The sequence below is a fragment of the Colobus angolensis genome, unplaced genomic scaffold (assembly GCF_000951035.1).
Source record: "Colobus angolensis palliatus isolate OR3802 unplaced genomic scaffold, Cang.pa_1.0 Scaffold91, whole genome shotgun sequence".
NCBI lineage: Eukaryota > Metazoa > Chordata > Mammalia > Primates > Cercopithecidae > Colobus > Colobus angolensis.
The window spans coordinates 4,469,911-4,492,262 of record NW_012123043.1 but is presented as its reverse complement, the minus strand read 5'-3'; the positions used below and the strand labels follow the sequence as shown (position 1 = coordinate 4,492,262).

Below are 22,352 nucleotides of genomic sequence, written 5' to 3'. Positions count from 1 at the left end.
CTGCAATCTCTGAACATAAAATTGTGAACATTTCATGGACACTTATCACTTCCCCAATCAATACCCCTGTGATTTCCTATGCCTGTCTTTAATCTCTTAATTCCATCATCTTCGTAAGCTGAGGAGGATGTATGTCGCCTCAGGACCCTGTGATGATTGCGTTAATTGCACAAATTGTTTGTAGAGCATGTGTGTTTGAACAATATGAAATCTGGGCACCTTGAAAAAAGAACAGGATAACAGCAATGTTCAGGGAACAAGGGAGATTAAATTCTGACTGCTGGTGAGCCGGGCAGAATGAGCCATATTTCTCTTCTTTCAAAAGCAAATAGGAGAAATATGGCTGAATTCTTTTTTCAGCAAGGAACATCCCTGAGAAAGAGAATGCGCCCCTAAGGGTAGGCCTCTAAAATGGCCGCTTTGGGGGCGGCTGTCTTTTATGGTCATAGACAAAGGGATGAAATAAGCCCTGGTCTCCCATGGCGCTCCCAGGCTTATTAGGACGAGGAAATTCCCGCCTAATAAATTTTGGTCAGACCAGTTATCTGCTCTCAAACCCTGTCTCCTGATAAGATGTTATCAATGACAATGCGTGCCGGAAACTTCATTAGCAATTTTAATTTCGCCCCATGGTCCTGTGATCTCTCTCCCTGCCTCCATTTGCTTTGTGATATTTTATTATCTTGTGAAGCATGTGATCTCTGTGACCCACACCCTATTCGTGCACTTCCTCCCCTTGTGAAAATCGCTAATAAAAACTTGCTGGTTTTATGGCTAAGGGGGGCATTACGGAACCTGCCGACATGTGATGTCTTCCCTGGACACCCAGCTTTAAAATTTCTCTCTTTTGTACTCTTTCCCTTTATTTCTCAGACCAGCCGACGCTTAGGGAAATAGAAAAGAACCCATGTTGACTATCGGGGGTGGGTTCCCCTGATAGCCAGGCGTGGTGGCACACAAGTATAGTCCCAGCTACTCAGGATGCTGAAGCCCAAGTGGGAGGATGACTCGAGCCTATGAGCCTAGGAGTTTGAGGTGGCAGTGAGCTTTGATATCATCATTGCATTCCAGCCTAGATGAAAGAGCAAGACTCTGTCTCCAAAAATAAAAAAAAAATCTAGATCGTGGGTCTGATTCTTGGTTTCTCAGTGATGAAGAGCTCAGAGTTTAGAGTGGTTTGTGAAAAGGCAATGATGATTGCTTCAATGATAACTGGTACATGAACTCATTTAGCTGAAGTAGTCTTCAGGATAGCGTCAGAGGAGAAGCAGAAGTAGAGAGAGTGCTAGTGTGCACTACTGCTCTACTTCTTTGGTTTGTATTCCTACATCATGGGATCTACCTGACATGTGGGTCTTTGCTAGAATACATCTTGCTGGGATGATTATTTAGCTTAAGCCAGGTCTCAAGCATATGATCTTTATAACCCCAGATTCCGATATTCAGAGCTCCTCACTGGCCTCAGCCTGGTCCTGGCCTTGCTAGTACTCACTCTTTACTCTCCAGGCCCCCATCAGTATATGCATGAGAAGTGTGAAGAATTCAGGGGTTTTTTAAACTTATTTTTTCTTTTTTGAAATACAGGCAGGGTCTTGGCCGGGCGCGGTGGCTCAAGCCTGTAATCCCAGCACTTTGGGAGGCCGAGACGGGCGGATCACGAGGTCAGGAGATCGAGACCATCCTGGTCTACATGGTGAAACCCCGTCTCTACTAAAAAATACAAAAAACTAGCCGGGCGAGGTGGCGGGCGCCTGTAGTCCCAGCTACTTGGGAGGCTGAGGCAGGAGAATGGCGTAAACCCGGGAGGCGGAGCTTGCAGTGAGCCGAGATCGCGCCACTGCATTCCAGACTGGGCGACAGAGCGAGACTCTGTCTCAAAAAAAAAAAAAAAAAATACAGGCAGGGTCTCATTATGTTGCCCAGGCTGGTTTTGAACTCAAACAATCCTCCTACCTCGGCCTCTCAAAGTGCTGAGATTACAGGTGTGAGCCACCCTGCTGGTCAATAATTCAGTTCTATAATAGTCTTATTTTTACTCTAGAATGGCTTCTACTCACCAGAGGATCTGAGTCCAGAGAACTAGGCGTGCTATCTTTGACTGTCCTATCTTCAGGAGGTGAGGCAATGCTGTGAGGGCCCACGGTGGGTGGGGGCAGGTGGTACAGCTTTGATTGGTCCTGTTGGGCTGATGGCCAGGGAAGTGTGTCTCGGACCCATTCTACTGGGTCCTCCCAAGCAGCTTTCTGTCCGTGGACCTGGAAAGAAGGTGAAATATGATTACTGTGGGGAATTCACAGATTAGAGGCTTGTTTATGCAGTCTCTTGGTAGTTCCTACAAAAAATATGCTCCTTAAAAATGTGCACTTCCTGGCCGGGCACAGTGGCTCATGCCTGTAATCCCAGCACTTAGGGAGGCCAAGGCGGGCAGATCACTTGAGGTCAGAAGTTCGAGACCAGCCTGGACAACGTGGTGAAACCCTGTTTCTACTAAAAATAAAAAATAAAAAAAAAATTAGCCAAGCGTGGCAGTGTGGGCCTGTATAATCCTACCTACTCGGGAGGCTGAGGCAGGAGAATCACTTGAACCTGTGGAGGTTGCAGTGAGCCACTGCACTCTAGCCTGGATGACAGAGCAAGACTGCCTCAAAAAAAAAAAAAAAAAAAAAAAAGCACTTCCTCAAATGTAAATCCTTGAGGCTCTGCTTTCTGTGGAGTTTTCCTGAGTTTCCAAACAAGGAAATAAGTTGGTATAAATTGTAAGATAATTTTGGAGGACAATTTAGCAGATTGTATTAAAACTTTAAAAAAATTTAATTTTTATTTTTTCAATTTATTTTATTTTTTAATCAACAAAAATTATATGCATTTATGATGTATAACATGATGTTATGAAATATGTATTTGCTGTGGGATGGCTAAATCAAGCTAATTAACATATGTATTACCTCACATATATTTTTTTCCCAGAGGGAGTTTTGCTCTTATTCCCCAGGCTGGAGTGCAATGGTTCAATTTTGGCTCACTGCAATCTCCGCCTCCTGGGTTCAAGCGATTCTCCTGCTTCAGCCTCCCAACTAGCTGGGATTACAGGCATCCGCCACATGCACTGGGCTAATGTTTTGTATGTAGTAGAGACGGGGTTTCATCATGTTGGTCAGATTGGTCTTGAACTCCTGACCTCAGATGATCCACCTGCCTCGGCCTCCCAAAGTGCTGGGATTAACAGGCGTGAGCCACTGCGCCTGGCTTTTACCTCACATATTTTTTTGTGTGTGGTGAGAACACTTAAAATCTATTCTCGGCCATGCGGCCGGGTGTGGTAGCTCACACCTGTTAATCCCAGCTACTTGGAAGGCTGAGGCAGGAGAATCGCTTAAACCCAGGAGGTGAAGGTTGCAGGGGGCCGAAATTGCGCCACTGCACTCCAGCCTGGGCATAAGAGTGAAATTCCATCTCAAAAAAGTAAATAGAAACTTTTCTCTTAGTGATTTTCAAGTTTATGATACATTGTTATTAACTATAGTCACCATATTGTATAATATATCTCTTGAACTTATTCCTCCTGTTTAACTGAAATTTTGTATCCTTTGACTAACATCTCCTCAAACACTACTGTCCACTTACCCCCATGCCCAGCCTCTGGTAACCATCATTCTACTTTCTGCTGCTCTGAGTTTGACTTCATTAGATTCCATGTATAAGTGAGATCATACAGTATTTGTCTTTCTATGCCTGCCTTATTTCACTTAACCTAATGTCCTCCAGGTTTATCTATGTTATTGTAAATGACAGAATTTCTTCCCCATCCCCCAACCACCCCACTTTTTTTTAAGAGACAAGGTCTCGCTATGTTGCCTAGGCTAGACTTTAACTCCTGGTCTCAAGAGATCCTCTGGCCTCAGCTTCCAGAGTAGCTGCTGGGACTACAGGCATGCATCATCATGCCTGGCTTTGAATTTCCTTCTTTTTTACAACTGAATAATTTTCCATCATGTGTATATATACCACATTTTCTTTATCCATTCATCTACTGATGGATGCCTAGGTTGCATTAAAACTTAACATGCACAAATCTTATGACCCTGCAATTTCATTTTTCAAGTAGGAAATTTTTCCACTTTAGTCATAATACTTAAATATTTTTTACTTTCTTGAAAACAAATGTTATCTGTGTGAAGATGCTTTTAAATTGAAAAGCTATTAATAATAATGCAACATTTCCTTAAAATAACATAATTTATAAATGAAATAATGATTTCTGGCATCAGTCTGACAGCATCTTCAGAAATTTACTGTATCACCAGGAGACACCTATCTCAATAACAAATTACTTTTACAGATAATATATGACCAGTTGGGTCTAACAATTACATCACAGTTTATTAGTGCTGAAATGGACTTTAGTGATCATTATACTCTAATTTACAGGTAAGAAAACTGAGGTGGTTTAAAAAAAAAGGACATGTTTCTTTTGCACTAAGTTTTTATTCTAACTTTTAATTTTAATTGTCATTTTTTTTTGAGACAGGGTCTCACTCTGTTGCCCAGGCTGGAGTATAATGATGAGAACATGGCTCACTATAGCCTATATATCCTGGGCTCAAGTGATCTTCTGGCCTCACCCTCCAGAGTAGCTGGACTACACGTGTGCACCACCAAGCCTGGCTAATTTTTTTTATTTTCCGTAGTGACAGGGTCTTCCATGTTGCCCAAGCTCCTGGGCTCAAGTAGTCCTCTCGCCTCAGCCTTCTGAAATGCTGGGATTACAGGCGAGAGCTACTGGGCCTGGCCTTATTCTAACTCTTTTTTTTGAGACAGAGTCTTGCTCTGTTGCCCAGGCTGGAGTGCCGTGGCGCCATCTCAGCTCACTGCAAGCTCCGCCTCCTGGGTTCACGCCATTCTCCTGCCTCAGCCTCCCGAGTAGCTGAGACCACAAAAAAAATTAGCCTGGCTAATTTTTCCTATTTTTAGTAGAGACAAGGTCTCACCAGGATGGTCTTGATCTCCTGACCTCGTGATCCACCTGCCTCGGCCTCCCAAAGTGCTGGGATTACAGGCGTGAGCCACTGTGCCCGGCCTCCTTATTCTAACTTTTAAAAATCTTTTTACATATTTTGTTTTGTCTTCAAAAGACTCCAGTGATTTAGGTAGAGCAGAAGGTGATACCTCCTTTTTTTTTTTTTTTTTTACATATGAGGATATTTAAAAAGTAACTTGGTCAATATAACATACTTAGTAGTTAGTAAGTAGCTAAACTAAGGTTTTTTTTTTTTTTTTTAATTAGCGTTTTACTTAATTCTTAGCTCAATTATTTTTCTGTGTGCTCTGACTCCTAGAGAGTGGTTTAAATTGGACTTAGAGCCAGAAGGCCTAGGGCTAGAGAGATGGCCCCAGAGGCAGTGGTCATTGTGCCATTTGCTGAATGGCAGGTGGAGGCAGGAAAGCAGCTTAGTCTATCTAGTGCCTTGCTTCACCTGGTAGAAAGAGAACCTAACTAATCTCAGTAGTCCCATGCCTAACATTAAAGAAACATTTCTACTTTGTTAGGTAGGACAGCCTGATCTTGAGGTTTGAGTGAAGAGGGTAGGGCTCACCTTGATCCCATCCTTAGCTCCTTCCTGTAAATAGGGAATGATAGAGTTGTTCCACAGGTCAATGAACCAGGTCCGGAAGTCCTCAATGCCAATGGGACAGGACAGAAAGAAGCAAGGGCCTAGGGAAGAGGATGAGGCCATGAAGACGGCTGGGAACCTAGATCTTCCCAGTTTTGTGCCTCTTTTACTCCTTAGTACCAGACAGAGGGGTCTGACAGCCAAAGGATTAAAGGAAATTTAGAGTTGTCAAGACTAGTGGGTGCTGACTGCCTAGATGGCAATCTCATAAGTCCTGCTTCACAAGGTAGACGTGAGATAAGGGAGTGAGGAAAGCTGTTTAATTCCCTCCTACATATGTGCCCTCCTTTTTTTTCTGTTAATTTTGGAAAAAAAACAGGGAGAGGAGTTAGCTTTCTGGTGATTGAAGTGGTGCTGTGTTGGGAAGGCTTGTTAAGTGGTTCTAAGTCTGAAGCCACAAGGCTTGCAGCTCCTTTACATGCTGAAGCATCCAGGAAGGAAAGGGAGCATCCCTCCAGGTGGTACAGTGGAAAAGGGAAGCCACCTCCTGACCCCCAGGGGGAAGCTGGACCCCAGTACCGATGAGGAAGTCTGAGGTGCTGTGCTTCTCAAGGAAGGTGTGGAGATGATACCACAGCTTGGGTACCCAGTCGAGCACCCGAAGCAGCTCTTCCTTGTTGGCATTGATGTCGCTGTCTGACTCTACCAGCTTCCTCCTCAGGTAACGAACCAGGAAGCCATTGGCTGGCTCCACGTTGTTGGAGAAGGTCAACATCCTGCCACCAAGGATGGGGAAAGTGGGGTCAGAGTGGCAATGGGGACATTGTCAGGGTTCAGCCCCTGCCAGTTCATCCCTCCTTCTCACTAATGCCTACTCGGTTTCTTTTCAAGTAATAGTGGGGACATCTGAACTCAGGGCAGCAGCCCTGGGGTGGTAGAGCTGATTCTCAAATCGGTAGCCCTCTTCAGATAACCTTCTGACGTCACTGACCCAGATCAGCGTGTGCGGGTAGAGAATTTCCTAATTCTGCTTAGAGCAACCTACCTGGCTCTCTCTTAGCTTTGCAGTCCTTTCTCTCCTTTGCATCCTCAAGTGTCCTCCTCCACCTTGAAACTGACATGACAAATACATCTACTTTCTCTTTCCAGCCCAAAAAGCTCTGGATACGTCTCTTTCCTTCTCCTATCTACTGCCTTCTGGCCAGAGTCCAGGATTGAAGACTCTTGGATAGGGTCAGAAGGTTCATCCAGAGCCAGAGTTCTTACCTGAAGCTCAAGTGCAAGCCATGGTTGGGTGTCATTTTTACAGGCTGATTGGTGGTACCTATAATATAGGGACTGCAGGGAGAAAGGGGAAAAAGATTCACTTAGACTTGCCTTCACACTTGCTTTCTGCCACGTGCACACAACTCATAGGTTGTCCTGGACGGGGTTCTCCCTCCTCCCCCTTCAGTGAGTTTTGTCTTGACCCCAGCTTACTTACCATTTATGATACTTGCAGGTGAGGGCCCCATTGACCAACTCACTGATGGAGCCTGCTTCACTCAGGTCATCCAATAGGATCACCAGGGGCACATCCCCAATTCCTGTTTCCCGGTCTATCTGGTTGGCCAGGTTGGAAAGATACAGTTGCAGATCCTGGAATAAAAGAAGGCTGTGGGTCCACACTTGGGAATAAGCAGCTGGATCAGCCTCGGAAATCAGGATTTTGAAGAAGTTTTACTATCTAGATTCCCCTGGGGCCTTTAGTTCCTTGGAAATTTGATTATAGAATCAGATTACCACAGTGATAAGCAGTGGTTCCAAAGCCTCTAAAGCAACCCTCTTAAGCAGCAGCCCCAAATTTCCCCAAAGGTGGAGGACATATGCTATTTCCTTGGTGGATTTTCACGGGTACCATGGACTACTGTTAATGGGCATGCCTCCCCCAGCTGGTAAGAGCAAAGATTTGAACCAACTCCCTAGTATTAGGGTGTGCTCAAGAGACATCAGTTTTGGCAGGGGAGGGTACAGTATGTACCATTTAATTCCGAGTGCTTCTTCCCAGAAAGGCCAAGGCCAGAGAGTAATACTGAGAAGAGAAGTAGAAGGAAGAGAACAAAAGAGAAGGGATGGATTGACGGGGCTGGCAGAGAGTGGGGTAGAAATGAGGAGGATGCAGTTTCATCAATGACTAACCGAGGAGGAAGGTGCACAAAGCACGAAAAGTGTGGAGAGGAAAGCCTTTCTCCACAAAGGCAAGGGAAAGTGTGGAGAAACAAGTTAAGGGCAAGAGGTTGGAAAGAAATTGTGGGGAGGGAAAGGAGAAGACTGGAAAAGGGGATAGACAGAGAGGGAAGGAAATGAACACAGAAGAGGAGAAGAAAGATGAAGGCAGAGATGAGGAAAAGGGAACAATGAGGCAGGAAGGGGCTACGGAAAGGTCTTGGGGAAGGCTGAGGCATGAACAAAGGCTGACGGGGGTGTCGGGGGGCAGCCACCTTGCAAGACTGCTGGTGCATGTTGAAGGTGCTGACGATGCCCTCCGTGACCTCACGGCCAGAGCGCTCCACCAGGTACTCGGCCAAGCGATTGGTCAGGTAGGTCTTGCCCGTGCCGCTGGGGCCCGAGAGGACGAGGCGCCGGTGCTTCAGCAGGAGGCTTATGTAGTGCTGCATCATCGGCTTGGGGATCAGCGTCTCAAACACCAGGCTGTCGACGCATTTCTCCTTCAGACCTGAACCCCCACCCCAGAAAGCACGAGTCTTGACCAGGGTCTTGAGGATAGCAAGGGATACTAAAGGGCTTTTCTTTCTTCATCTAGGAGCCCCCTGAAGAAACTCAGAGCCACTTGCCCCGTGGTTCCATAAGAGTCCCTTAACCCCCAGTTTTGAAAACTTAAATCTTTTTAGGGACATGCTCTGAGCTGGGGGTGAGGAGCGAAGTAAAAATCCTAGGCTTAGCAAAAGTCTCCCTGGGAGCCAAAGTTAGGACTGGGTCTTATTCATCTTTTTATATCTCACATTACTTAAGCATCTTCATATTATACCTTCTCAGTGAGTTCTTGGTGAATGAATGCATGATGGATTATTTGATGATCCTGTCCCTGCCTTCATGCCACACCACCTCACCCCAAGAGACAAAGACTGACCTTTGAGGGAGACTGATATGTTATTGACACCTCGACGGCAAGGAGGCATCTCGGGGGGCTCTGCATCCAACACTCGTTTCACGTGGCTGATGCTGTAGCCGTGGATGGACTCAGTGCTTAGTCCCAGGGTAGAGGCTGGGTCCATTTTAGAAATATAGTCCTGACAGAAAAGACAGGCAGAACAAGAAGAAAATATACACACACAGGTGTAAAAGCTACAACAAAGAATATCTATCAGAGGAAACAGAAGTAGATGGAGAAAGTGCAGAGCATATGCTTTTCCTAGGCAGCATTTCTCCATAAAGCCTCAAAGGTCCCCAGGGAGTGCCTGGATGGTTTAATATCCCATGAGAAGCCATGCATGGTGGCACATGCCTGTAATCCCAGCTATTCAGGAGGCTGTGACAGGAGAATTACTTAAGCCTAGGAGTTCAAGGCTGCAGTGAGCTGTGATCATGCCACTGCCCTCCAGCCTGGGTGACAAGAGTGAGACTCCATCTCTAAAAAAGTATATATGTCCCATGAGAGGATGAGCAACCTTTTTGAGTACAGGTATCCCTTTACCTTGAACACTTGGAAAACAGCTTCATCCAGCATCTTCCAGTCAACTTTTCCACTGACCTTGCTACATCCCAGGAAGAATTCCTGCTGCTTCAAGTCCTGTAAGGCCAAGGAAGGAAAAGCTCTTGAGCTTCACTGCAGATGACTCCATGAACCGGGGTCCTAAAGGCCTTAGGAGTTGAGTTCTTTGGTCTTGGAGGTACCCAGGGCCCAGATTTTCTTGGATAAATGTAACAGTATTTGTTTGTTCCCACCGGGGCTCTCTCTGAAGTTCCTTACCCCTTTGATGATGTGCTGTGGGGGCATCCTCACCACCACCCGGAGGGTCACTTCCTCTTTTGGACCACAAGTACTGATGCCATCCATGGGTGACAGGTCTGTGGGGATTGAAAAGAACCAACTGGTTTTAGAAGTACCTGTAGCCTTTCCTAAACTTTCCAATCACTATCCTTTCCAAATAATTCTATTTGCCACAGAGAAGGAATGGAGGTCCCAAGCTCAAAAGTAGTTAAGGTTGAAGGACCATTACAACTCAGTGTCTCAGGACACTGGCATCTGCTTGACTTGGGCATTGTTACCTCTCTGACCAGAGCAAGTGCAATGGTGTAACACTGAAATAAGCCCCTTTCTTCCCTTCACCCTTATAGATTCTTCTCCCGCACAGGTACCTGTGTCTGCAAGACTGGGGCTGAAGGAATGGGTGAGTGCCAGGCCCAGGGAGCGGCGCGGGGAAGATAACGCAGATGATCCAGGGACCTGCCCTGGAGTGGAGCCTGATGAGGGGCCTGGGGCTACCTTCAGCCGGTCATTCTCTGCTTTCAGCAGGTCCACCTCCAACTGTGGTGAGAACAGATAGGGTAGGGTGGCAGATTGGACAGTAGCAAACCTTTGTCTTCCCTTTCCTGCAGCTGTCCGCCTAGACGCTGACCTGCATGTTGTGCATGGTCTCCCGAAGCTGATCCAGTTGGTGGGCAGAGTTGAGGGCCTCCAAGCGGATGTCTGTAAGCTTCATTTCCTTCTCCCATAGCTCAGAACGCAGCTCTGATACCTCCTTCTTCTCTGGCTCCTCCTCCTCATTTGCATGGAACAGCCTAGTGTGGGGGGCTGGGTGAGCGGGGCCCCTGTAAGATAGCAAGAGAAAAAATGCTCATCATCACACGCCATCAGAGAAATGCAAATCAAAACCACAATGAGATACCATCTCACACCAGTTAGAACGGCAATCATTAAAAAATCAGGAAACAACAGGTGTTGGAGAGGATGTGGAGAAATAGGAACACTTTTACACTGTTGGTGGGATTGTAAACTAGTTCAACCATTATGGAAAACAGTATGGCAATTCCTCAAGGATCTAGAACTAGATGTACCATATGACCCAGCCATCCCATTACTGGGTATATACCCAAAGGATTATAAGTTATTCTGCTATAAAGACACATGCACACGTATGTTTATTGCGGCACTATTCACAATAGCAAAGACTTGGAATCAACCCAAATGTCCATCTGTGACAGACTGGATTAAGAAAATGTGGCACATATACACCATGGAATACTATGCAGCCATAAAAAAGGATGAGTTTGCGTCCTTTGTAGGGACATGGATGCAGCTGGAAACCATCATTCTCAGCAAACTGTCGCAAGAACAGAAAACCAAACACCACATGTTCTCACTCATAGGTGGGAACTGAACAATGAGATCACTTGGACTCGGGAAGGGGAACATCACACACTGGGGCCTATCATGGGGAGGGGGGAGGGGGGAGGGATTGCATTGGGGAGTTATAATGATATAAATGATGAATTGATGGGTGCGGACGAGTTGATGGGTGCAGCACACCAACATGGCACAAGTATACATATGTAACAAACCTGCACGTTATGCACATGTACCCTAGAACTTAAAGTATAATGATAAAAAAATAAAAAAATAAAAAAATAAAAAAAAAAAAGAGTTAAGCCAAGCTACATGAAGAAGCACTAGAGTTACTAGAGAATATGAAGAGGCATGGTTGGTGGTCTTGGCTCCTCCTGCCCATAGATACTCAATCAGTATGAGAAGAAAGGTCCATATGTTGGTCTCATATGCCCAGGGAGAGGTCAGTAATAAGTGCTGCTTGTCTAAGGTCTAATGGCCTCCTGTCAACTCTAGCCTGCAGCTTACACTGGTAACAGGCTGGGTGGCAGGGAGCCAGAGAGCACTTACTCGGTGACATCAGTGCCCACGGAGGATGAGGTGGACGACTTGATGGAGGGTGAAGCAGTCTCCGTAGAACCATGCTGTAGTTTGGGGGATGAGGGAGCCGAAGAGTCGGGTGTAGCAATCTCCTCTATATCCGAGTATGAGGAAGCTGACTTGGGCCCCTTTTTTATACTGAACGCTTTGTTGAAGGAACTTCGAAGCTAGAAAAAAGCAGATCCAGGTAGAGGGACATCAGGACTCCACTATTGGGATGGGGGAGGACTGGATTGGGACTTCTGAGACAGAGAGAGCTGGAGGCAGGGGATTTACTTTAATTAAGCCACCCTCTATAACACTTCACTTGATTCATAGAATATGGACAGAAGAGTTGCCTAGAAATCAGGACCGTGGAGGTGGAGCTTGCAGTGAGCTGAGATTGAGCCACTGCACTCCAGCCTTGCAACAGAGTGAGATTCCATCTCAAAAAAGAAAGAAAGAACGAACGAAAGAAAGAAAGGAAGGAAGGAAGGAAGGAAGAAAGAAAGAAAATTAGGACCGAGAGAAAGAACAGAATCTTCTAGCTTGCTGCTGTTGTAGGCTATGGGAACTTCCTGGGTGTTCTGTTGCTCACAGGGAGAACTGTGCCCCTGATGGGGACAGAGAGAAGCTCCCAGAGGTCACAATGTATACAGCTCAGTGATCCAATCCCACCTTCTGCAGCAGAACAATAACCATTCAGTCTAGAACCTAGCGCACTGTGGGCCTCAGATGCCACCTCATGATGCCTCTGACTAGGGCTCATCAGCCCAGAATCTGTTCATCTAGTCATCTATCAACCAGAAACTGACAATATGATTCTGTGGAGAACATGAGAAGGCAGTGGGCTCAAGCTTCTGTTAGTATTTCTTGTGCCCAGGACATCACAGAATGGTTAAAACAACCAGACATAAGCATTTTCTATGACTTCCAATGTCCTAGAAGAAGGGCTATTTCCCAGCATTTCCTTAGAGTGCTTGGGGCATAATAATCTGATCGTAGCTCATTTGATCTTGATGTTGATGAGCTTGGGTGTTAGGGATGTGAACTAGAGATGCAAACCAGGGTCCTGTCCCATACCCATCCACATGCATCCATACAGCATGCACACACCACACACCACACACACACACACACATACACACACACACACACAGGGACACAAATATGAAATGGCAGCAAGAGGCAGAGAGTAAAGGAGGGGTCAAAGGTTATAGGGGACAAAGGCAAACCAGCTATTTGGGACAGTGAGAAAAAAGAAGGAAAAATTTGAGGGTACACTTTCTAAGTGTCTCTCCTGGAACAGAGGAAGGCCGTCAGGTGATGGATGGAGCTGGTGGGTGGTGCGTCTTGGGGTTTCCACCAGGCGAGACATAAAGAGGACCAACTTGGCTGTGGTGGAGATATGAATGAGTGAGTATGTGTGCAACTGGCTGGCTCCAGGTGACTTCTTATCACTGAGCAGTCAGGGCTCAAAAATACCATAAAGCTCAGTTCTCTGCAGAGATGAAGAACTGAGCCTGAAAAGGCCAGAGAGTTGACTTGCTTGAAACTGCCTAATTGACGTAAGACTTAGGACTAGAACTCAGGCTTCCTAATTTTCAATCCAGTGAAGTTTCTCCATACCACTGCCTCATGGGATGCTCTGTGTGTGTGTGTGTATAAAGAGATCCTATGACAAGCTGCCTGGAGCATATGCCCCTAAGATCAATAAGATCCTAAGTGAGAATATGTGTAGTTCAGTATTCCCAAAGCCAGAACTGTTGGGAGATGTTTGGTGTTACGTGGCTAATGGTTCCATGGTTAAATGAGTTTAGGGAACAATGGATTAAGCAAAATGAAACAAGATTATTTGCTGGGGGATATCTCAGAACTTTTTCTGTGCAGATGTAGAAAATGCAGTACTTAGGCTGGGCGCAGTGGCTCATGCCTGTAATTCCTGCACTTTGGGAGGTGGAGGTGGGCGAATCACCTGAGGTCAGGAGTTTGAGACCAGCCTGGCCAAGATGGTGAAACCCCGTCTCTACTAAAAATACAAAAATTTGCCGGACATGTTGGTGCATGCCTGTAATCCCAGCTATTCGGGAGGCTGAGGCAGGGGAATTGCTTGAACCTGCGAGGCCGTGGTTGCAGTGAGCCAAGATCGCACCACTGCACTCCAGCCTGGGTAACAGAGTGAGACTCTGCCTAAAAAAAAAAAAAAAAAAAATTAAAAAAGAGAGAGAGAAAATGCAGTACTTCTCAAATTTATTTGATGATGGTATTACTTTTTTCTTTCTTTGGAGACAGGGTCTCACTCTATCACCCAGGTTAGAGTGCAGTGATGCAATCTTGGCTCACTTAACCTCCAAGGCTCAAGCTATCCTCCCACCTCAGCCCCCAAGTAGCTGGGACTACAGGCACACATCACCATACCCAGAACAGTGTTGCATTTTTAGTAGAGGCAGGGTTTCACCATGTTGCCCAGGCTGATCTTGAACTCCTGAGCTCAAGTGATCCCCCCACTTCAGCCTCCCAAAGTTCTGGGATTATAGGCCTGAGCCTCCGAGCCCAGTCAATGGTATCACATTTTAAGGAGCATCTCAATGGGCTGGCAATCAGTGGAACACACTTTGGGAAATGTTAATCTAAAAAATCAAATTTAAATAAGTATCAGGCTCTTCCTATGTTGACTATACTCTACTCAGTCAGTGCTCTAGCTAAGCTGGCCTTCTCCATCTTCCACAGCTTCTCTTCTGAATAGTGTCTATGTAGAAAGCATCCCAACACATTCCTCTCTACCCATCACAGTTCCATCTCAGTTTAACTTTTACCTCCTTTGAGAAGTCTTCCCTGCCTATTGTAATCACCATCTTGTCATCTGTGAACTTCTTTAGCACTTACTGCTCGAATAAGCATTGTGGCACTGTTGGATTGCTATTGATTTTATATGTATAATTTTTTTGGTCTCCCCAGTAATACTGCGGGCTCCTTAATGACGAGATTATAGATTCTATTTTTCATATCCTTCACAACACCTAGCACAATGTTGGGGTAGGGTTAGAGTGGACCTCAGGTATCTGGTTTGTAACAGAAATTCTAGATGCATTTTCTGTTCATCTTAGACTATACTCTCATCCCTGAGATGTCTTTGGGAACTCCATGGATGCTTAGACAGTTTTAGGCTTTGGGGTGACTTGAGTGTGCCCTCCTGGTCTCTGTCCCTCACCTGTCTCTGGTTCTTCCTACTCTAGAGCTAAATCTTTGGGTTAGGCCCAGGCTGAACTGGCCCGTGGAAACTGTGGTCAAGGTAACTTTCATCCAGTGACTCTCTTCCATGTTGTGTCTCTAGGTATTATGGAACCAAAAAGAAGAAGGTTCATTTTTCTGGATAGGAGGAGCTCAATTTAACTGCTTTTTATAACAGGCCAATTTTGTAACAGGGGACGATAGTAGGGAATATATTTGAATTTTGTTTGACTTTCCCATTTGGCCCCCAACCAGACCACTCCTCTGTCCTCACATGGGGCAGCTGTGGATGGACCATGCAGTGGAGTGAGTTAGGAACTCTGGGTGGTTGTTACAGTTAGTGTTATGAGTGGTCATTCATTTTTGTTTTTAGGGGAAGGGAGTTGCTCTGGAAATAGGGAAGGTATGGCAAAGGGAAAGAGAAAATAAGGGGATAGGAACTGGGTCTCTTACCTCATAGACCTGGAAAAAAATGGGGATTTGGAGTCAGCATTTTGAAGGAAAAAAAAAAAGAATCAACACTTAATCACTCATTTCACACAGCTGGTACCTGTCTGCATTATACAAAGGTCTGGGGGCGTGTCTTACTGAACAGGGGACAGAGGAGCAGGACATGTCCACTTGGGGATGCTTTCTTACCACAGTCAGCAAGAGGGGCTGAGACTGTCTAGACCTGCCTGAAGAATTTCAGAAAGGTCAGTTTAGGATTATGCAAGGGAAAAACACCACACGCACGAAAATGACTTCTGGACCTACCAAAGGTAATAATAAAGAGTCTTTTGAAGTAATCTGGAAAGCTCCACAAAGCATCTCCAAAAATTAAAGAAATGACCTCCAGGAGTCTAGAATGAACAGCTTTGTTCATAAAATCTCTCCATAGTATAGAAGGGAGTGGGGGAATGGGGGGTACAGAACTGATAAGATGTTTCCTTCTGAGTATTTCCTCATCATCCTTCTGCTGCCAAATACCTCTGGCCTAACCAAATGGATAGCCCAAAGAAAGCCCAAAGAAAGCAGATACATATATATAAAGGTCAGAGGGGTGGCCTTGGGGACAAGTAGGGAATGATTGAGGGAAGGGAGAATTTGGGAGACCGTGCTCTGAGTGGACATCACACTAGGGCTCAGTGTTAGATAGGACTACACCTTGGTTAATCCCAGAAGGATTCGATCCCTATGCTGAGGTGAAGGCGGTCCACCACGGTTCTACCTAGTTCCCCACCCCCCAAACCTTTACCTACCCAACTCTTTTTTTTCTTCTTTTTCGCATCAGCATCCTTGCTGCTGCCGATGCTGGAATGGCTAGTGATGCTGTTGAGGCTTGAGATGCTATCTGAGGAGTTTTGTCTCTTGATCCGAAGTTCTAGGGCCAAGTACAAGTGGGGAAAAACAGAAGAGATTTAGAGAGGACATGAGACTTCAGGCAAATCTAGTGGTAGAAGATAAGAGAAAGGAGAACCAACCAACTCCTCAATCCACATTATTCATGTTTTTGGATCATTCATTCAGCAAACATTTATTGAGTCCCAATCATGTTTCAACATAGAAAAAGTGCAAAAGGTAAGAATTAAATAAGAAATTATTCCTTTTCTCAAGAACCAGAAGTTAGCATGGAGTCATGAACTCAGCTTGAATCAGTCTAAGGACTTAACTAAAGCCAGCCCTCTTTATGGAGACATCAACCTACCATTTTTCATGATTTTTCTAGCAATACTTAGCTATCTGGTGGTCCAAGGCCAAGAACTAGCCATGTACTAGCCAAGTACATCACTAGCCATGTACTCTGCATTCCACCTGAAAGAGCTTCAGTTTTCTCAACTGGTGGGTAGAAAATCTTCGCTTTCTGAGAAGGTTTGTGATGGCACAAAAAAAAAATCTGCTTTTCTACAACAGGGAAGGAAGAGGTTAACAAAAGATGTTTGAGAACTGAAAGAATAGAAATTTTTCAGATGGGAATTTTGGAAAATGTATTTAGGGCTGAAGGAAAGGTACAAGCAAAGCCACTGTCCAGGGAACTGGCTTTGCTTTGAGGAACTGTGGGTAGTCTGGAATAGAAGCAGCAGAGGGCATGTGTGGGGGTACAGAAAAAAGTGAGGGTGAGATTAGGCTCAGGCCAGATCAGGGACAGTCCTCAATGTCTTTTTTCCTTTTTCTTTTCTTTCTTTCTTTTACAGAGTCTTGCTCTGTCACCCAGGCTGGAGTGCAGTGGCATGATCTCGGCTCACTGCAACCTCTACTTTCTGGGTTCAAGCAATTCTCTGCCTAAGCCTCCCGAGTAGCTGGGATTACAGGTGCCCGCCACCAGGCCCACTAATTTTTTTGTATTTTTAGTAGAGATGGGGTTTCACCATGTTGACCAGGCTTTTCTTGAACTCCTGACCTCATGATCCACCTACCTCAGCCTCCCAAAGTGCTGGGATTATAGGCATGAGCCACTGCGCCCAGACTATTATTCTTTTTTTTCTTTTTTTTTTTTTTTTTTTTGAGAAGGTGTTTCACTCTTCTTGCCCAGGCTAGAGTGCAGTGGCGTGATCTTGGCTCACTGCAACCTCTGCCTCCTGGTTCAAAATGATTCTGCGGTCTCAGCTTCTCGAGTAGCTGAGATTACAGGCTCCTGCCACCACACCCAGCTAATTTTTGTATTTTTAGTAGAGATGGGGTTTCGCCATGTTGGCCAGGCTGGTCTCGAACTCCTGACCTCAGGTGATTCACCTGCCTCAGCCTCCCAAAGTGCTGGGATTACAGGGATGAGCCACCGTGCTTGGCCCCCTCAATGTCTTTTAAAGGAAATTTGCCTCTGTGCCATAGATAATGGAGAACAGAAATTCTGAATCTAAGGCAAAATATCTGATTTTAAAAATCCGTTTTATTTTAAAATAATTATAGATTCATAGGAAGTTGCAAAGAAATGCACAGGGAGGTCCTCTGCACATTTCACTCAACCTTGTCCAATGCAAATATCGTGCCTAACTATGGTGCGATGTCAAAGATTTTTTAGACTGGGCTCAGTGGCTCACAACTATAACCCCAGCACTCAGGGAGGCCAAGGCAGGACGATCACTCAAGCCCAGGAGTTTGAGAGCAGCCTGGGCAACATAGTGAGGCCCTCGTGTCTATTTAAAAAAAATTTTTAAACAGAGCTTACTATGTTACCAATGAGAAAGAGGAAATGGAAGGAAACTAAACTAGAGGAAGGGGAGTAGTAAAGTGGTTATTTGCAATTTTCTCCTAGAAACAAAACCTGTTAGATGAAGGAGATGTGGGTAAGGTTTGGTTATTTTCCTCACTCTCACCATGATCAGAAATTGATCTTTTAAACTCTAATTTTCCCTTGATACTACAGGGAAAACAAGATCCTAGGATCTGATGCTGGAACTACAAAGCTCATAAGGCATTTGGAAAACCCTTTGTACGATTATCAAACCCAGTTAATGACACTAGAGTACTTCAGTTATTTTAAAAAAGCATGGGAAATTCTCAAGAGGATATACTGAGGCTGGGTGTGGTGGCTCATGCCTGTAATCCTGCACTTTGGGAGGCCAAGGCAGGAGGATGGCTTGAGCCAGCAGTTCAAGACCAACCTGGGCAACATAGTGAAACCCCATCTCTACAAATAATTACAAAATTAGCCAAGTGTGGTGGCATGCGCCTGTGGTCCCAGCTACTTGGGTGGCTGAGGCAGGAGGATCCCTTGAACCCAGGAGGTGGAGGTTGTAGTGGGCTGAGACTGCATAACTACACTCCATCCCGGGCAACAGAATGAGAGTGAGACCCTGTCTCAAAAAACAAAACAAAACAAAACAAACAAAAACGGGGATATGCCAAGTTGAAGTTAGAAAAAAATCTTCATTTGTGTAAAAATGAATATATGTATCCATATATGTTTGTTTGTATATACACAGATATTTATTTCCGGAAAGATTAAAACTATTAGCAGTACTTACCTCTGGGGATTGGGATTTGGAGGGGTGACTCAGGGAGAGGGATTTTATGTTTCACCGTATACCCTTCTGTATAGTTTATCTCAGTGGTTGGAAAACATTTACTGTAAAGGGCCAGAAAGTAAATATTTTATGCTTTGTGGCCATAGGGTCTTGATCACAACTCCTCAGTTCTGCTGTTGTAGCATGAAAGCAGCCACGGACATTATGCAAATTAATGAGTGTGGCTGTGTTTCCAATAAAATTTTGTTTACCAACAGACTAGTAAGCCAGATTTGGCTGATGGGCCATGATTTGCCAACCCCTAGTTTACATTCCCCCTCAGAACATCCATTGCTTTTATGATAAAAATTAGTTTAATTAAAACTAGTTAATTAAAAATAAAATAAAGGGGATGGGTGTGGTGGCCCATGCCTGTAATTCCAGCACTCTGGGAGGCCCAGGTGGGTGGATTGCTTGGTCCAGAAGTTTGCGACCAGCCTGGGCAACATAGCAAAACCCCATCTCTACTAAAAATACAAGAAGTTAGCTGGGCATGGTGTTGTGCACCTCTAATCACAGATACTCCAGAGGCTTAAATGGGAGAAACACATGAGCCCCGGGGATTGAGGCTGCAGTGAGCTGAGACAGCACCACTGTGCTCCAGCCTGGGCAACAGAGTGAGACCCTGTCTCAAATAAATAAATAAATAAATAAATAAAAATAAAGGGTAGCAAAGTATGTGCATCTGCCTATCAGTTATTTGGAGGTTTCAATTAGTTGGGATATATCAATTACATTTAAAAAATACACTCTATAGTATTTTTTTTTTGAGATGAAGTTTCACTCTTGTTGCCCAGGCTGGAGTGTAATGGCGTGATCTCACCTTACTGCAACCTCTGCCTCCCAGGTTCAAGCGATTCTTCTGTCTCAGCCTCCTGAGTAGCTGGGATTACAGGCACCTGCCACCATGACCAGCTAATTTTTGTATTTTTAGTAGAGACGGGGTTTCACCATGTTGACCAGGCTGGTCTTGAACTTCTGACCTCAGATAATCCACCTGCCATGGCCTCCCAAAATGCTGGGATTATATGCGTGAGGAACCGCGCCCGACCCTATATAGTACTTTTAAGAGCAAATGATATGTTGCAGAATCAAGCAATCTTCAAAAATTAAGAAACCTCTTGTGCATTTTGAATTTTGTACCATGTATATTTATTATCTATTTATAAATAAAATAAAATAAAGTTAGGCATTATTGCCTAAGCATTGATTCTTCAAATATTCCTAGAAATCCACCTGACCAAGTTGAGCCTGGATCAACATGAACTGAGGATAACATGAAAACTCACAGCAAAAAGCACAATTCATTCATTCAACAAATATATGTTTGAAGAGCAGGTTACACACAGAAAAACCCATATGCCCTCCACCTAATTCAACAATTAATATTTTGTTTTATTTGCTTTCTCTCTCTCTCTCTACACACACACATGCACACACATACAGTTTCTTGAACAATTTGAAAATAAGTTACAGAGAATACATCTTTTGACACTAAAGACTTCAGAATATACTTTTTTTTTTTTTTGGAGATGGATGTACTTTCTAAGAATAAGAACATTCTCCCACAGTACTATTATCACACGTAAGAAAATGAACAGTGGCTGGACATGGTGGCTCACACCTATAATCCCAACACTTTGGGAGGCTGCGGTGGGTGGATCACCTGAGGCCAGGAGTTCAAGACCAGCCTGGCCAACATGGTAAGATCCCGTCTCTACTAAAAATACAAAAATTAGCCAGGCGTGGTAGCACACACCTGTAGTCCCAGCTACTCAGGAGGCTGAGGCAGGAGAATGACATGAACCCGGGAGGCGGAGGTTAAAGTGAGCCGAGATTGTACCACCACATTCCAGCCTGGGCAACAGAGTGAGACTTTGTCTCAAAAATAAAAATAAAATAAAATAAAATAAAAAAGAGAGAAAAAAATGAACAGTAATTCTTTTCACGTAATATCTAGTCCATATTCAAATTAGAATGATTTCTTGTGTTTTTTTTTGTTTTTTTTGTTTTTTTTTACAACACATGATTTCACTCTCACCCAGGCTGGAGTCAGTGCAACCACCACGGCTCACTGCAGCTTCTACTTCCTGGCTCAAGCAGTCCTCCAGACTCAGCCTCTGGAGTAGCTAGGACTACAGGCTAATTTTTAAAGAATGAGGTCTCACTATGTTTCCCAGGCTGGTCTTGAACTCCTGGCCTAAAGTGAACTCCCGTCTTGGCCTTCCAAAGTACTGGGATTATAGCGTGGTCCACTGTGCTTGGCCTGGAGTAATTTCTGATCTTAACTGACATAATTGGATTACTCTGAGGGCAAGGAAAGCACTGGAAGAATGAGCACAGCTAAACCAGTAAGGAAATCATTGAAATATTCTAGGAGAAGAACGATAAAAAACTGAGCCAGGGTAGTGACAATACAGAAGAGGGATAGAATTGAGATCTATGTAGGAGTTAGAACTAACTGACTATACAGGGTGAAACAGTGAGGAATCAAAGATGATTCTCGTATTAGAGGCTTGGGCAACCAGGCAAATGATAATACCTGAGATGCGCAAACTACAGAAGGGAAAAGGTTGGCTTGTGTGTTTGTAAGTGGGGTGAAGGGGATGACTTTAATTTTGGACATATTAAGTTAGAGATATCTGTATGAGGTCAACTAAGTGGAAACATCCAGACGTGGTTGGAAGTAAAGGTCTGGAACTCAGGAGACTGATACGGATAGAAATACAGATTAAGAAGAGATTGTAAAACCAATCTCTTGAGCTGATAAGTGAGTCCAGCAAGTCTGCAGGATACAGGATCAATGTGCAAAAAAATCAATTGTATTTTTATACACTAGTAATCAATAACTCAAAAGAGAAATTAAGAAAACAATTCCGTTTACAACAGCATAACAACTAAGTTTAACAAAATAAGTGCAAGATTCATATACAGAAAACTGCAAAATATCACTGAAAAAAATGAAAGCATATTTAGATAAAGGCATGCCTGTTCATGGATTAGAAGACTTAACATTGTTAAGAGGCAACACTCTCTAAATTGATACACAGATTCAATGCAATCCCTAGGAAAATTCAATTTGAGATTTACAAACGAATCCTAAAATTCACATGGAAATGCAAAGGACACAGAGTAGCCAAAACAACCTTGAAAAAGAACAAAGTTGGAGGACTCACACTTCCCAATTTCCGAACTTACTATGAAGCTACAGTAATAAAAACAATGTGGTACTGGCCAAGGATAGACATATAGAAGAATGGAATAGAACTGAAAGTCTAGAAAGAAACCCATATATGTATGGTCAATTGATTTCCTAAAGAGTGCCAAGACAATTCAGGGGGGGAAAAATAGTCTTTTCAGCAAATTATGCTGGAACAACTAGATATCCTCATGTAGAAGAATGAAGTTGGACTGCCTACCTCATACCATGTACAAAAATTTACTAAAAATGGAACAAAGACCTAAAACTAAAAAAAATTTTAGAAGCAATCCCAGAAGTAAGTCTTCATGACCCTGGATTAGGCAATAATTTCTTACACACAGCACCTAAAGCACAAGCAGCCAAAGGAAAAAAATAGATAAATTATACCTCATGAAAATGGAAAACTTTTGTTCTTCAAA

The 22,352-nt window shown here is 44.3% G+C and overlaps 1 protein-coding gene across 2 annotated transcripts in view; it reads right to left on the bottom strand.

The window, feature by feature from the left end:
* The window catches only part of LOC105504332 (neuron navigator 1), an 80,478-nt gene that overhangs the window by 1,255 nt on the left and 56,871 nt on the right, over positions 1-22,352 (bottom strand). The window contains exons 13-26 of one of the 2 annotated variants that reach the window (XM_011931748.1): positions 15,990-16,111; positions 15,202-15,210; positions 11,509-11,705; positions 10,232-10,424; positions 9,972-10,140; positions 9,583-9,680; positions 9,307-9,402; positions 8,743-8,902; positions 8,093-8,328; positions 7,096-7,250; positions 6,879-6,950; positions 6,192-6,388; positions 5,595-5,713; positions 2,058-2,255 (exon numbers count right to left, since the gene is read on the bottom strand). In XM_011931748.1, the coding sequence (XP_011787138.1) occupies positions 2,058-2,255; positions 5,595-5,713; positions 6,192-6,388; positions 6,879-6,950; positions 7,096-7,250; positions 8,093-8,328; positions 8,743-8,902; positions 9,307-9,402; positions 9,583-9,680; positions 9,972-10,140; positions 10,232-10,424; positions 11,509-11,705; positions 15,202-15,210; positions 15,990-16,111 (2,021 nt within the window). The remainder of the gene's footprint in view (positions 1-2,057; positions 2,256-5,594; positions 5,714-6,191; positions 6,389-6,878; positions 6,951-7,095; positions 7,251-8,092; positions 8,329-8,742; positions 8,903-9,306; positions 9,403-9,582; positions 9,681-9,971; positions 10,141-10,231; positions 10,425-11,508; positions 11,706-15,201; positions 15,211-15,989; positions 16,112-22,352) is intronic. The other variant, XM_011931747.1, reaches the window with a different exon arrangement.